Source organism: Tauraco erythrolophus, chromosome 17 (assembly GCF_009769465.1).
Source record: "Tauraco erythrolophus isolate bTauEry1 chromosome 17, bTauEry1.pri, whole genome shotgun sequence".
Classification (NCBI taxonomy): Eukaryota; Metazoa; Chordata; class Aves; order Musophagiformes; family Musophagidae; genus Tauraco; species Tauraco erythrolophus.
Genome location: NC_141481.1, coordinates 1077247 through 1091883, shown reverse-complemented (window position 1 = coordinate 1091883; position 14637 = coordinate 1077247). Strand labels below are relative to the sequence as shown.

General features: G+C 35.1%; 1 protein-coding gene across 3 annotated transcripts in view; it reads right to left on the bottom strand.

Moving 5' to 3' along the window:
* The window catches only part of RBFOX1 (RNA binding fox-1 homolog 1), a 284067-nt gene extending 272426 nt beyond the window's left edge, over positions 1-11641 (bottom strand). For 2 of the 3 annotated variants that reach the window (XM_086622424.1, XM_086622427.1), the window contains exon 1: positions 11498-11596. In XM_086622424.1, coding sequence (XP_086478550.1) covers positions 11498-11596 — 99 coding nt within the window. Of the gene's footprint in view, positions 1-11497 lie in introns of all 3 variants that reach the window. The other variant, XM_086622420.1, reaches the window with a different exon arrangement.
* Between the last annotated feature and the right edge of the window lie 2996 nt (positions 11642-14637).

Below are 14637 nucleotides of genomic sequence, written 5' to 3'. Positions count from 1 at the left end.
ACCCTGACATTCTTTTTTTTTTTTTTTAATAAGAAAACTGTATTTAGAAGTTCCTGTTTGAGTTTCCATTTGTCACATGTTTGTGGAGAGTCAAAATTGCAAGTGTAATCCTCCAAATCTATTGCGGAGCACGTACTGACACTTCGACACTTGAAGGAACAGATTTGAAATCCCTATTTTATGTATAGGTGAGTGGGAGATTACGAAGTATTTCTAACAAGCCCTTGCACAAAAAAAAAAAAGGTATTAGCATTCTGGGCCAAAATTGAATGCCTTTTTGCAAGAAATGCAAAGAAAGAAACAGCTGCAGCTCTGTAACGGTGTACAGTGGCAGCTCAATGGCCGTGAAAATACTACAAACTCATGTTCTTCTGTAAACATTTTTAATAGGTGACTTTCTGCAATGATAAAAACTACAGAAGGCCTAATTTTAGGATTTGTTCATCATTAGTGTCTGGAAAATTTTCTTCTACATTTTATTTTTGAGGTGAAAAAAAAAAAAAAATCACATGCTGTGTAGTTGAAACTTGTCAGTGATTTACCTTCATCTATCCAGGGAGAGTTTAGTGGACATCAGTGCTACATAAAGAAACTTAAAACAGTTGACAGGTACGTTAAGACAAAACAAAACAATACAATTTTAATCAGATAATGAAACAAGCACTCTTCCAAAACAGGCAATCCCGTTGTAGAAGAGTCAAGTTCTACAGTGTTGTCTCCCTGCTCGTACAGTACGGTGTCTGTTGGCAGGGAAGCACTGAGGGTTGTTCTGCCCTGAGTAAGATCTGCGGGAGTAAAAGCAGTTTGAGCATTGTCTTCCCAACTGATGCTCTATCAACAGTGCAAACTTTTACTCAAAAATAATTTGAGTTAACAAATACTTTTTCTAGAATCATTTAGAGTTCATCAATAGCTGTTTCGGTAAGAAATTAACGTTAATACACATTTCTAATTTTTGTATTAGCATTCACAACTCAGGAGCATTATTTACATATAAAATGTATGGTGAAATCAATTTAGCAGTGGCAAAATCAACTTAACCTTTACATTATAAACTAGAAATTCACTATTAAATAAAAACTGTCCAAGATCATCATCACGTATTTTTTAATGGAGTAACATTTACTCAACCAAAATAAAAGATTATTGTGCAAATACTAGACAACTAATTACATAATGTACCTTTACAAAATTACATAATATGGGTGCAGCTTGTTTCCCTGTTTTCTGTTTGAAAAATAGATTGTTTAATAACCCATCAAAGCTATCTGTAAACCAGGGAAACAATAGAGCAGATGTTGACTGTTGTCTTGTGCCTCACAGACATAATTAAATACAATGAAACACTCACGCACCCAAATAATAGAGGACAAACAAATACAAAAATGGTACTCTGTAAACATAAACCTCATTTACAGGGCACCTGTCTTATATTAATCTGTGATATTTAAACCAGTGATGAAAATGGCAAAGAAGGTATTTATCTGCCTTTAGATTACGGAACAAACTACAAACAAAAAATTCTCAGTGATAAAGTAGCTTTGACTTCTGCAATACCAACTCCCACATTGTTGACTTTCCTAAAGCGAGGAGGGAACCACATTTTCTATTGTAACAAAGCCAGGACAGGGCAGTCACATTTTCTGTAAGCAAAAGCTACGTGAATCAACAATTTGAATTACCCAAATAGACTAAAACCACTGTGCCTGCTCTGAAATACAAAGTCTTAAGATTCCCCTGGAAAGCTAGATTCCTGTCAACTGCAAAACACATTCCCTGTAATTATTTTCTACCCGTCCTCTCTTTCGTAAAACAGTAATGAAAAGTAAAGATTAGATTCCCTAAGTATCAAACTAAGCGTTTATTTTCTAGGACAGTGTCCCATAATATTGTCTAATACTCTATTTCACATCAGAATTTGAGAACTTTTTTAAAAACCGTCCTTGTTTAGCTTCATCTCTATAAAAAAAAATGTAGATACGCATTTCCTTTAGTAACATGAATATCAATCCACTAATTGAAAAGAATCATTATGTGAATTAATACAGTTGCTATGAGGAAACAAAGTTTCCACATAAAAAGGCAACTTTGAAAATTAATACTCACATTTATTGCAAAACAAAATGGAAGCGTATTTTTGCTACTACAAAATTACCTTGACTTTAAGATTATAAATACTTTAATAAGTGTTATTAATTTTTATTTTAGATAAAGAATACAAACCTGCTTTGTTTACTGCAAACATATTTTGCCTTTAAATTTATTTAGTTATTTTTAAGAAACAAGACAGAACATAATGTGATCTGCATCTCTTTATGTTAATAAAACCATGCTAGCTTCTTCCCATAGACAACACCAGAAAGCATAAATACCAAATAGAAAACAAATGGAAGTATAATGCCACTGTGAAGCAAACCAATCAACCCTAAAACAGCTGAGAGAGATCTCATCCAGTAGTTCATTCATTCTTTATAGAAAAGAAATGAAAATATTCCTAGGTGAATCAGATTAAAAAAAGAAAAAAAAAAAAAACAACCACCCTCAGCAGCTTTGAAAGGTTGTAAAGCACTAAATTCCTTTGATTTATGAAGGCGGCATCCACCGCATTGAGCAAAACAACTCAGCATGTCGGGACCCTTTTCCCTGAAATTCCTTTATTAACACAACCTGGCTCTGCTAGTGAACAAAAGCAGTGGTGCGGTGTGTATAAATCATTAATACTATGCTGTGCAATGGCTGAATTTCCTGTGTGAGCTGGAAAGCCTTCCTGCACAACAGGGATTTTGGGGTTGGAATTGGCTGCTATGAAATGTACTTCATCATTCTCAGTGTTTGACGCTTCCCAATAGCTTTGTACTTTTCCTTTCCTTTTTCTCCCCCAAGCCCAGAAACTGCAATAGAAATTTATTGGATTTCATGTCTGCAAATGAAGGAAAGGAAGGAAAGAAGCAAGCAAGCCCGTTTATAAGTAGAATCTTTTTCCCTTCATTTAAAGAGAGGTTCTGTTCAAATAAAAATCTACCACCAATTAATAAATTTTGAATTTTTTAAATGTTTTGTTCACCACTTTAAACTGAAAAAACCTACTGAAAGTGGAGTTAGTCTTAACAACAACAAAAATCCACTCTCACTGGAAAGGCGACTCCTCTCTAAATGAAAATTTTCCATTGGACTACTTTAAAAAAAAAAAAAAAATTAAGAGCAGGCAGAAAGAGCAGCAATGCCCAGGCACAGGGAACTCCTGAAGTCAGCTGTATCAGTGTTTTTACTTTAGTTGTACCAAAAGTCTTTCCACAGAGCAACAGGCAATTTCATGTGCGTGTGCTAAGCGTGTAAGTGGAGCTGGAAAAGATGGTAGCAAGAGGAAAGGAAAAATAAACCAAAACTCTTGGAATTGCAATTTCTGAACAATCTTGTATTTTTGAAGCGATACACACTGAACTTGCATAGAGAACATCAAAACTACTTGTCTTGCCTCTGAAGTACATGCAATACAACAGTAACAAAGTTGAATGTTTTTTCAAACTTTGAAATGAAACCGTAAGTAGTCTTTATAAAACATTCTGCACTAAGACATTCCTTTTAGGGCTTGAGTTAGAAAAAACAAAGATTAGATGGAGTAATGCTGAAAAAGCTGTCTCAAACCATATGCTACCCATCAGGAAAAATGACACACATTATAAAGGTAACTAAAGATACAATCAGCCTTTCAGCTAGGCCAGAGCGTGATTCCAAATGCATCAAGCATCAGCACCACCGACAAACAAATTTATCGCCATCTAAACAGTAAATATTTAAGACACTTGGAATGCAGTTTTGCAGAAGTGAATGAGCTAAAGTCAGAATAGGGAAACATTTCAGTGTACCATTTTACACTTCTGCAGCCATCCAGCAGACTAAAGATTACAAGAATAAGCCTGCAATGCATGCAGAAGTCCCTCTGCATTACACAATAATGACATTCTGAACGGAAATAAATGAAGCCCCTGCAGTGCTATTCTGTCAGCTTTTGAAAGTAAATAACTTCCCTTCTGACAAGAGAGAGACATTTTTTTCCTCCTCCTGCCATAGAGCATTAATTGAGCTATGCAGCCATGTAACATCCCAGAGACAGGACTAATACATGACAAGGAAAAAACCTTAAGAAAGGAGTGGACACTCATTGAATATACGGACTGCCCGACTACTTTTCACCCCCAAATTTTCACACTAGCTCTGTTTTGACAAGATCTTACTCTGAGAGAGAACTTTTAACAGGTTTTTTGTCTCCCTGTAATGCATACTGAAACTTATTTCAAACAAACACTTGAAATTCACACTGTCTTATGAAAGATGTTGCCATTATGAAAAAAAGCATATATCTTGGAACTTCTTATCACTCCTTGTTTGTGTAGAAAGTTTCATGCCCATAATCAATATGTGTAATTAAGTATTTAATTTACAGAAGGCACACCGGCCACAGTAGAGATAAAGGAGATAGCTACAAGAGAAGAGGCTATGAAAAGCAAAACCAAAGCAGCAGTCTTCAGAACTGCATAATGATAATAATAAATGTTAGTGTAAGTCAGTAAGGAATTGAGGCAAGGCATATTGTAAGTATATACACACCTCAAATATATATGAGATTATACTATTAAAATTTATGCAGTTGCAAGAAAGGCATATTCAGTATGTTACAGATAGGAAGACCAACAATTTTTGGTGTGTTTTGGTATAAAGGGTCAAAAGGTAAGTTTAAAAAATGATCTAAGATGAAAACACTTGCATTCTTATTCATGAGTATCCAAACACCTTAAGTATTTCAGTTATAAGGTACCACACATTTTCTTTCCATATCTGGGGGAAAAAACAAAAATCAGTGACTCACTGAACAAAAAAATTATTCACTGAATGCTTCAGTTCTTACTACAGTATCTAATTTTGATTCTGCATGTGTTCAACACAACGAGAAAGAGCAGGATCAAAACACAGTGAGATCTCTCCACAGCTGGAGCCTGCTATAGTGCAAAAGACCAAAGGCCCAACTACAACTAGTCAGGATACTACAGGCATTGGATATGCTGTTTTCTCTAATTAAATTCACTGGATTGCTGCACTGACAGAGGAGGTGGAGAAGCAAAATGTAAAAGAAGTCAATGGCGCTGGACTAGGCGAGTCAGAGGTAAATGAGCAATGCTTGCAAAGAAATGACAGGAGTTCCTCAGGAGAGCTCTTGTACTACACATCAGACTTTAAAACTGATAAATCAATTGCACATACACCCTTGAAAAGCAGGAAAGCTTGAAGGATTCTTAGAGGATGTTGACTTCTCCTTTCCACTAACATTATTCTAACACCACAAAGCAAGGTGATAAATTTCAGCGACAATTTTCATTACTTTCATTTATACTACCTATTAAATACTTCAAAAGTACTGTAAACAGAACTAATTTTTACATGATGATGGTATTTATTTAGCCATTCAGAAATACACACATTGAAAACCAAAAAAAACTTCATTGTCTAGTATTGCATGGTTACTGGTTAAAAAATCTAAGCAAACGGAATGAAATATCTACTAGCTGCCCTGAGAAAAAACCCTGCTTAAATAACCAATGCACAATTTCCTTGGCATAAAATACCACACAACGTTTTTATTTATTTTCTTTTTCAAAAAATAACCATCCATATACATATTTAGCAAATATCAGTGAATAGAAAATCCAGCCATCGCTTTCAGCTGAAGTGTTTTAAAATGTTCAGAGAGCCCAATTATAAAAACAATTATTCTAAGCCACAAATATTCACCTGCTTCTGCCACATGGAAGCTCCTTTGCAACTGCTCTTGCTTTTATATTCCAAAGCAGTAAGCAACCTTCTTAATTGATTGTGGTCGGGGTTTTTTTTGTGTGTGTTTGGGGTTGGGTTTTGGTTAGGTTTTTTTCTTCTGGTATTTAAAGAGGGGACTACTTAACTAAAGCACCCCTTCTGCTATTGTGAGAAGAGACTGACCTTGTTTGACAACACTGTAGTTAAACGCCCCAAACTAGCTCTTGTTCAGAATGAGTACTGCTATAGCACTTGATCTCTAAGCCACTTCTCATTAGTCTCTGGAAAAGGACAAAACAGCTCTTGTGAGACAAGAGATACCTAAACATTTAAATTTCTCTTAAATCGGAGGTGGTCTCAAATGCCAGCTTCGAAGTTTATTGGTGAATACCAAATGATGTTATTTACCCTAATTAAGATAAACAGCACATCAAGACATCATTCCTTACTTCTGCATTAGCAGTACTTCTGAATACAACAATTACACTCCCACCTTTTGAAGTCTGTTTCGTTCCTATAGGAAAGTCCCCTGACTGCCACACCGCCCCCTTAGGTGTAAATGCTGTTGTTTGCAGCATGGTAATTCCTTTTTTTTTTTTTTTAACAGAGTACTATAATTTATCTGACAAAGTACAGTTTTTTCCCTACACATACGAATAAACAAGTACTATGTTTCTCTTGGGGCAGCGAAGCTAGTTAAATGAATCAGAAAACCCTGAAAAGATTGCCTACCCTCAGTCCATCAGCTACTGGACAATTATTCAAGGCCCAGCTGTAAGAAAAACAGATGGTGAGTGAGCATTAGTAACATGGACTTCTTTTCACTCATGCAGTCATAAGCAGAGGTTGTATGTTCTCACATGAAAATTGCCATGAAATAGCAGGCTGAGGAACAAAATTGTGCAAAGACTCCAATTTGTAAGCTAACAGATGCTTAAAATTTTCGTGAGCTAAAGTCAGATTAACTGATTTTTACAGGAGAGCCACAGAGCAAGGGAGTACTATAAATGGGCTAGGTAAAGAAAGGCAGTGTTCTCATGATAGGTTTAAACAAAGTTATCATAGAACATCAGCTATTGAATTCAACTAACACACCTGATCCTTTGAAAACTCCAAGTATAAAACGCAAAAGACATACTTAAAACTGTAACTGCAATGGTGGCATTCAGCAATGGATGGGCTTGTGCTCTATAAAAAAGCTGAACTGTATACAGGAATTGTTCATCTATTTTAATTCTTTACACAATTTTCGCACAAAGATAATCTCTTCTAATCCTTATTCCATTATTGACACTATTGACTACATCAATTGAAAATGCTACCAAATAAATCAACGTTGAATTAAGCCACAAAGAAAGAATGTGATAAAAAGTCTTTCAGACTCCTATAAATCATCAGATCCAGAAGCATGACACAAGTAACTGAGTGGGGAATTTAGCTTTTCTCCATAGTCATAATGCTTAAGGCCCAAATAAAATTACATTAATTTACCATGTAAGCTCTAATGGAATAGCAGGGGTAGAGATGGAGAGTTTGTTGGGTTTGGTTTTGTTTTCATGGTAGATTCTTTCCATCATTGATACGAGAGCTGTACTGTGAACTACTTTCTTGTTAAAGACAGAAAAGGTTGATATTGAAGTTTCAGTTCAATTGTTTTCGATCTGTGAATGTCCACTATGAGCAATTGCTCCATTTAAGAGGAATTACCCTTTGTACAAACCACTTCACTATTTAAAACAAAGCACATCTATCATCATTAAACAGAAAAAAAAATTACCAGTTTTCAAATAATGACAGCAGCACTGTACACTATGACATGGAATATTATATGAGGTTCCAAAACAAGATTTGACTTGACTTTACTCAGAAACTACCAACTAAATAACCCTATGTCTGGGCAAACACATATCATAGGGACATACCAGTTAACAGAACTCCATTAATATACGCTAAATCCCAATTTACAGGCAGTCAAAATTTTGCTGCAAAAATTACTTCATGCTAGCATTTGATGTAAGTTTGCGGTCAGAAATTATTTCTTGCACTGATGTGTCATATTATTGAGGAGAAGAGAAAATAGATGTATTACCATAAAATATCAGCAAACGATAAGAGTGCACTAGAAATGCGAGTTCCATTTTAACTGCTGACACTAGGTAAAATTCTAACCTGAATGCATCTACACTATTCCCAATTGTCCCTATCTTCATAACGACGCAGTAAAAACTTCCAATCAGAACTATATACCCTCCTCCTGTTCGTTGCTGCCACTGATACAGTCATTTTGGTTTTAATGTTGTTTGAAAACTCTTTCTGGATTTCTAAAGTTAGAAGCATCTTAGTAAGGGAACACTCAAATAATTTCAGAGCATTTCAAATAGCTTAACTAATTCAAAAGCATCCTTCAGTTTCGTAGGCTTTTTCAAGTGAATATCTTATTGACAGTTAATCCATAATGTGAACTAGGCCTCTGTACCTTATTTATTTTCAACTTTATTTTCAACATTTAAGCTTTAAATTTGTTTAGGTAAAGCATCCTGTATGCGCAAATTGTTTTCAAAAAAATTTAATTCCTCACTTAGCTCCTTGGACATTATATACAGGAGTAACGTGGAAGATATCAGAGCAAAACCGAAGTTTCTAACACTGGACAAACTGGTAGAGCACTTCTGTGGGTGCACTGTGGAAAACAATTTACCCATTTATACTAAACAAACTGACCAAGCCATGTTAGTTTAGCAAATAAATAACGGCCAATTTTAAATGACTACCAAAACGCAGATTTTCCCAGATGACTAATACAGCTCCACAGAAAACCACCATTCTCATGGCTACATAAATATTTATTGACAGGAAGACTGGCTTGCCCATTTTCAGAAGAACTTAACGCCTTTTATAGTCTTTCAGGAAAGACATATATCCAATTATAAAACTTAAATGTGACAGAATACTAGCGTATTTAAGCAGACGCACAAAAATACAAAACAAATTTTTTCATAGATTCTAAATAGACAGTAAAGTTTACCAACTCAGAGAGCGCTCGGTTGTAATACAGATGTCTGAATTCATTTTAATTGAGGTGCAAGAGAGTAGATATATCTGAAGTGCAATTTTTAGAGGAAAAAAAATGCTCTACTCTCTACTCAATAGGTTCACATAACATCTATATACTGCTGGTCACAGGGTCCACAGGCAGGGGGGAATCACTAGTTATTAAGTTGCTAGATAAAGTTTTTAGGTTATCAGTATTTAAGATCGATAGACAACTTGATAGAGCGAGAAAAACATGTACAGTTTCACTGAAATAGTGATATTTGCACTAAACATACAAAGCGGGTATTTTTGTAGGGTTGCTAGAAATTATCAGATATGGCAAAAAAGAAAAAAAAGCAAAGTAGATTGTCACGGTAAAAGTTTATTACTCTTTTTCAAAAATATAAGCCATTTACTACCCTTTCCTGTTTAAAGACAGAACCATGTTATGTTAGCTTTGTAGGTAATGTTACCACAGGACTATCTTTCTGCCTGAATAATTTCAAGATAAAGTAACATTGTTTCTAAAGAAATACTTAACCAAATACATAAAATAATAAAGCATATCTGAATTATGATGATAATTACCTGACTCTCTAGGAATAGGCCAACCAGCAATCAGAAGAAGCAGCAAGAACAGAATTTTCAAACTGCCACAATTATCACCCAGGAATTCAGATGACTTTTAAACTTATACATAATTGTGATTAGTAGAGGCAGAACGATTCTAAACTGACAACAGGATTAACCAGACAAGAAAGCCAATACACGAAAAAAAAAATTTAAAAAGATGTTTTCAGTGTGGCAGTTAATCCACTTAAAGAGTTAAAAATTATCCACTAGATATAGCACTCTGTAAAGTGCATTAGCAATCACTTCTCATCTTTCTCTCAAATGGAATAGATGGAATTGAATTCACTATTTTAAAGTAATCATTATGGTTGCACAGTTTCTTAAATCTTAAAACAGTGCCATACTATAGCTGTGTTTGCATAATGATACTGCAATAGCTCACCCAGGAAGGTTATTATAGCACCTAACCTCGTCTTTATGTTATCCTTTATCAGCTCCTTGTGTGGCCATGTTGACCTCTCACCTTAATTCACATTTTTCCTTTCAAAAGCTGGATCTTTAACATACAAGTTGTTGTTTGGCAAACTCAAAGGAACAAATGCAACAAAAAATAGGAATACATTTTTTATACAACCAGCAAGTGTACAAGTCACACTGGATCATTAAAGCTGACCTATAAATGTAATTTCCAAAATGTATTCAGAACACAGATTTTAATTCTTACAGGCAATTTATTTAACCATTAAATACATCATATTTATCTGATGCAAATTTTAATTGCAGACATATGAATCCCTCCCACATACATGTATAATCTAGGGCGTACACAAGAATCTTTCATTATGCACTCCCATGCTGTAAGTCAGAAATGGTTCATACTACATTACTGAGAAGAAAAAAAAACCTACAGAAGGGTTTATATTCTGCAAATACTTGAGTTCTGTTCTTTCAGCAGTAGTAGAATACAAATAGTCTGAAATAAACCTAAGCTTTAAATATATTTTATTTAATCTTTAGGAACAAAAAGAATTACTGTAAAACATATTTCAGGCATTTGTAAATACAGAAATAAAGTTAGAGACTGTTTCATCAAAGTCAATATGCATATAAACTATCGTAGTGGAAGTTGGAAGAAATGTCCCTATTTGTTACAGCAGGCACAAGAATTTTTTTCCCCTGAAGTTTCAGCAGAAAGTAACAGAATAAACAGGATTAATCATTTTTGCATGATAATGTATTTCTTTCTTGGCTCTACATACTTATTAGATGACTCTCTATAATAATGGGCTCAGTTATAAAACAGAGAAGTAGAATGCAATGATAATTCCATAATACTAGTTTTAAAAACAACATGTTATTATCCAGTTATTTATTTCCTATTATAACAGAGAGAGGGTACCAAGTACTAAATAATTTGAGGAGGGAGAGGGGTGGAAATACTTTAAAAAAAGCCCTGCAAGCAAAAATTAGATGAAATTAATTTTAAAAAAAATCTTAAAAATGGACTAGAAATGGCTATTGTTTTGCTGATATCAGAACATTTTTTTAAAGCCCATTCCAATATACTTCAATGACAGAAGTATTAATTCTGCACAGATCTAGCTTTATAAATATATATTTTTTTTTTTGAGTGAACTAAAAATCAGCTTGATCTTAATCAGCAGCATGTTTCAACACAGACTTAAAATTCCTGGCTTCAAAGAAGGCTTAAACAAAATTGCCATTGGGCACATTTACATTAGAAGTATAATTTATGCCTGCAAGTGAATAAAGAGCAGTCCTTTATGGCTGAAACTCTGCTACAGTATCCACAAGAAACGTAGTCAAAGTACCGTGTTAAATATCTATGAACAGCATTAATAAAGACATTTGGAAAAAAATATATGCAAAGGCTTGATACTGCGTTAAAACGTATTTTCTACTCACTCTCACGATTCTTAAGTGCAGGCACAATGTTCACTCCACACAGTGGGAGACATTTATACAGTCTATTCACACAAAAACCATCTCCAAGATTACAAATCCCCCAAACGCTGCTGACAAAGCAGGCACTACAGGAAAAGAAAAAGTTAAGCAAACTTACCTGCTGTAAGTACATAAAAGTCAAGGCACAGGAGAGCTGGGGACACATGCCCACATTCGGCAGTGCCACGCAGGTTGCACCCGTAAGGGGATGCTGCATGGTGTTGCTCTGAAGTCTACGTAGAACAAGTGAGGGGGCTTGCATGCAAGCACGTTTGCCCTATCTTGTCACTACGTTTTTTTCCTTTTGCTTATTTAAGTGAGAAACAGAATTTCTTGAATGCCTTTTTTCCCCCAGCGCTAGATCCCTACATTCATTTGTCAGCTAAGGCAACTTGGTAGATTTAAACTACGAATTTTTAACAGAGAGGAAAAAAAGAAGACACAGCCTGCAGCCTATTGATGAGCAAATGGAACTTCCTCAATGACAGCGCGAGCTGAAGCTTGTCTCACAACAGTAGCTGCTGACTAGTAGAGAGAGAGATTGACTCAGTGAGGCTCAGTCGGCTGGTGCTGATGCTGCACAGCTTCTCATTTGTCAAATGGGTCCTAGGGCAGGGTCTTTACCACTCACCAAAATTCAAATACTGCATTTTAAAAATCCCTGGAGAGGATAGGGAAGGAGAGAAAGTGAGCGCGCTGTATCACAGGCATCCATGAGATCTGGGCAATTAGTGTCATTGCCCAGCTGGGACTGAACGCCTGTTATGATTCTGCACGCACACGTACACGCTCACACACAGGTTTTGTTTTCCTCCCAGGACTCGCACCTGACATAAAAAGGGTTTTCCCCTTCTAAGAACAAAAGTATGAAGCACAAAGTGGGGAAGGGAAAGAATCTTGGCTAGTCAAGAGGATTCCAGCAAATATACAGTGCTGTCAGTAAATGAGCTTTTTTTTTTTTAAATACAAATTCATTTTATATCTACGTCTCCTTCACCATCTAGTTTCCCAGAGAAGCCCATAAAAGCATTACAGCAAAACTGTGAAATATCAGTGTAACCACTGCAGCAGAAACACTAGGAATGAAACAAAATTCTATAGCACGCTGTGTCTACTTTACTGGGGGGAGGGGAGCAGGCTTGGATAAGGACTGTATCTTAAAATTGGTCTAAAACCCATCTCATCTAAAATTACAAATTTATTTGACAGCTAGTCAATCTATTATAAAGGACTGCCCTATCAGGTTACATGGAAAAATTACATTTGCAATTTTCAGAATTTAATGTTTACATTTTACTTTGAGAGTGATACCTCAAATTAGTATTCCACTCTTGCAGGCTTTTTCTTTTTCCCCCCTTTATTTTATGGAGTAATAATTATTCATTAGTAGATCTAGTTAGTCTTTATGTAATAAAGTAGGATGTGACCTGCAAATCAAATAATTTATATTACAGCTTGTCCTTGAGGTCCTATATTACATCTCTTTTTTTTTTTTTTCTTAGATACAACTCAAGTATAACTAAAGATACTACTATTTTTAATTAGAACTTGACAAATGAATTAAATATTAATTCCTCAGGAAAGAAGGTCAAACCTCAAAGCAACACCTGATGTTTGGAAGGGGTTTCATTTAAAAAGACTCTGCAGAAGATTTTAAAATTACCTATTTTATAGGACATCTAACTCCCACAAAACCACATTTTACAGCAAGAGTTTAGCGTTAACAACAATAAATAATTAACTTATATAGAAAAGATGTCTATTTCATCAACAGCATAACTGGTTTGATATTAAGATCTGCCTTTACGAACAAATAATAGTCCCCGCTTAACTGGAAACAGATACAAAACATGCCACTGCAACTCAGGCGCTGTATTAAAGAAATTAATATTCTTTTTCATTCTACATGTGCGCACACATACCTGCACCCACACAAGCTTCAGAGACTGATTTAGATCCACTAAGTCTTCTTCATGCAAAACCGAAAATTTTCCAGCAGAATCGGTTATTACATAATTTCCTTTCTCAAAAGCAGTCAATGCAACAAAACCTATGTATTTAGAACTCAGCAATCAACACCAAAACAATAATGCACAAACTTGCAATACAGGGATTGGTTTTGGCTTAGGAAATGTCCATGCTTTTGCAGTTTATCATGGACTGAGCTAGTAGAACAGCACAGATTACTTTATCACAAAAAAACTCACAAAACCCACAAACAACAACAACAAAAAAAAAACCCACAAAAAACAAACCACCAACAAAAAACCCCGCACTCCACAGAGCAAGAGAGAGCGAGAAGAAGGAGAAATGAACTCTCTCTATGCCCTTTCTCCTTTTTTCATTCTTTCTCTCTGCCTTAAGCAGTCTCCTGTTCTGACAGGAATATGTCATGCTTTTCTTCATTCTTTTTTTTTTTTTTTTTATCCCTAGCACAGAAAGGCTGTTATTCTGCAAATGCCCTAAGCTGATAGAATTTTCCCTTCAGCTCATTTTCATATGAAATACCATAAATAATACATGGTACTTTAATAAGACCTTATCAGAATGTTTAATGAAAAACAAATATGTTATGTAAGGAGGCAAATAATCAACTCGTTCCACATTATGTCAAAACCAAAGGCAGCACACTTCCTAGCCAAACAGTTTGGAGCTATGTAAGTCTATCCAATTTCCCAAAGTGAAGTTCTGGAACATGGTGATGGTCAAGCAAAGTTCCTTCCGTCGACTGCAGTATTTTACAGCTAAAAGGACATCCATAATACAGATTAAACTCCTAAAAACAGTGTGCTGAACAGTTACTTCAAGAGATGTTAGTAGTGTAAATGTAGCTAACATTAATAGCAAATTTCTCATTGGTCTTTTATCCTTAATTTTCACACATTTCAAAGTAAGAAAAACATGACCCACAAATCCTACAAATACTTTACATCTGTATAATAACATTATTAAAACAAGAAAATTCATGTTTTCACTATCCAAGTCATCCATGCACAGAGAAACAATAAACATACATAATTCAGTATTGTAAGAGACTTAAAAAAGAGAATCCTTTAGCCTGATATATGCTACTTCAAGAGATGCAGGTGAAAGTCATTACCAATTTTCATCCCTTCCAAGGATAACTTGTCATTATGTCTAAAGAAAAAAGGTAACAAAATGTGGTTTATTTTTATAAAAATAAAATCAATGTCTCCTCTTTAAAGCCATTTCCTTGTTTATACACACTTCTACAAAGCCCAACCTATCAATCATAAC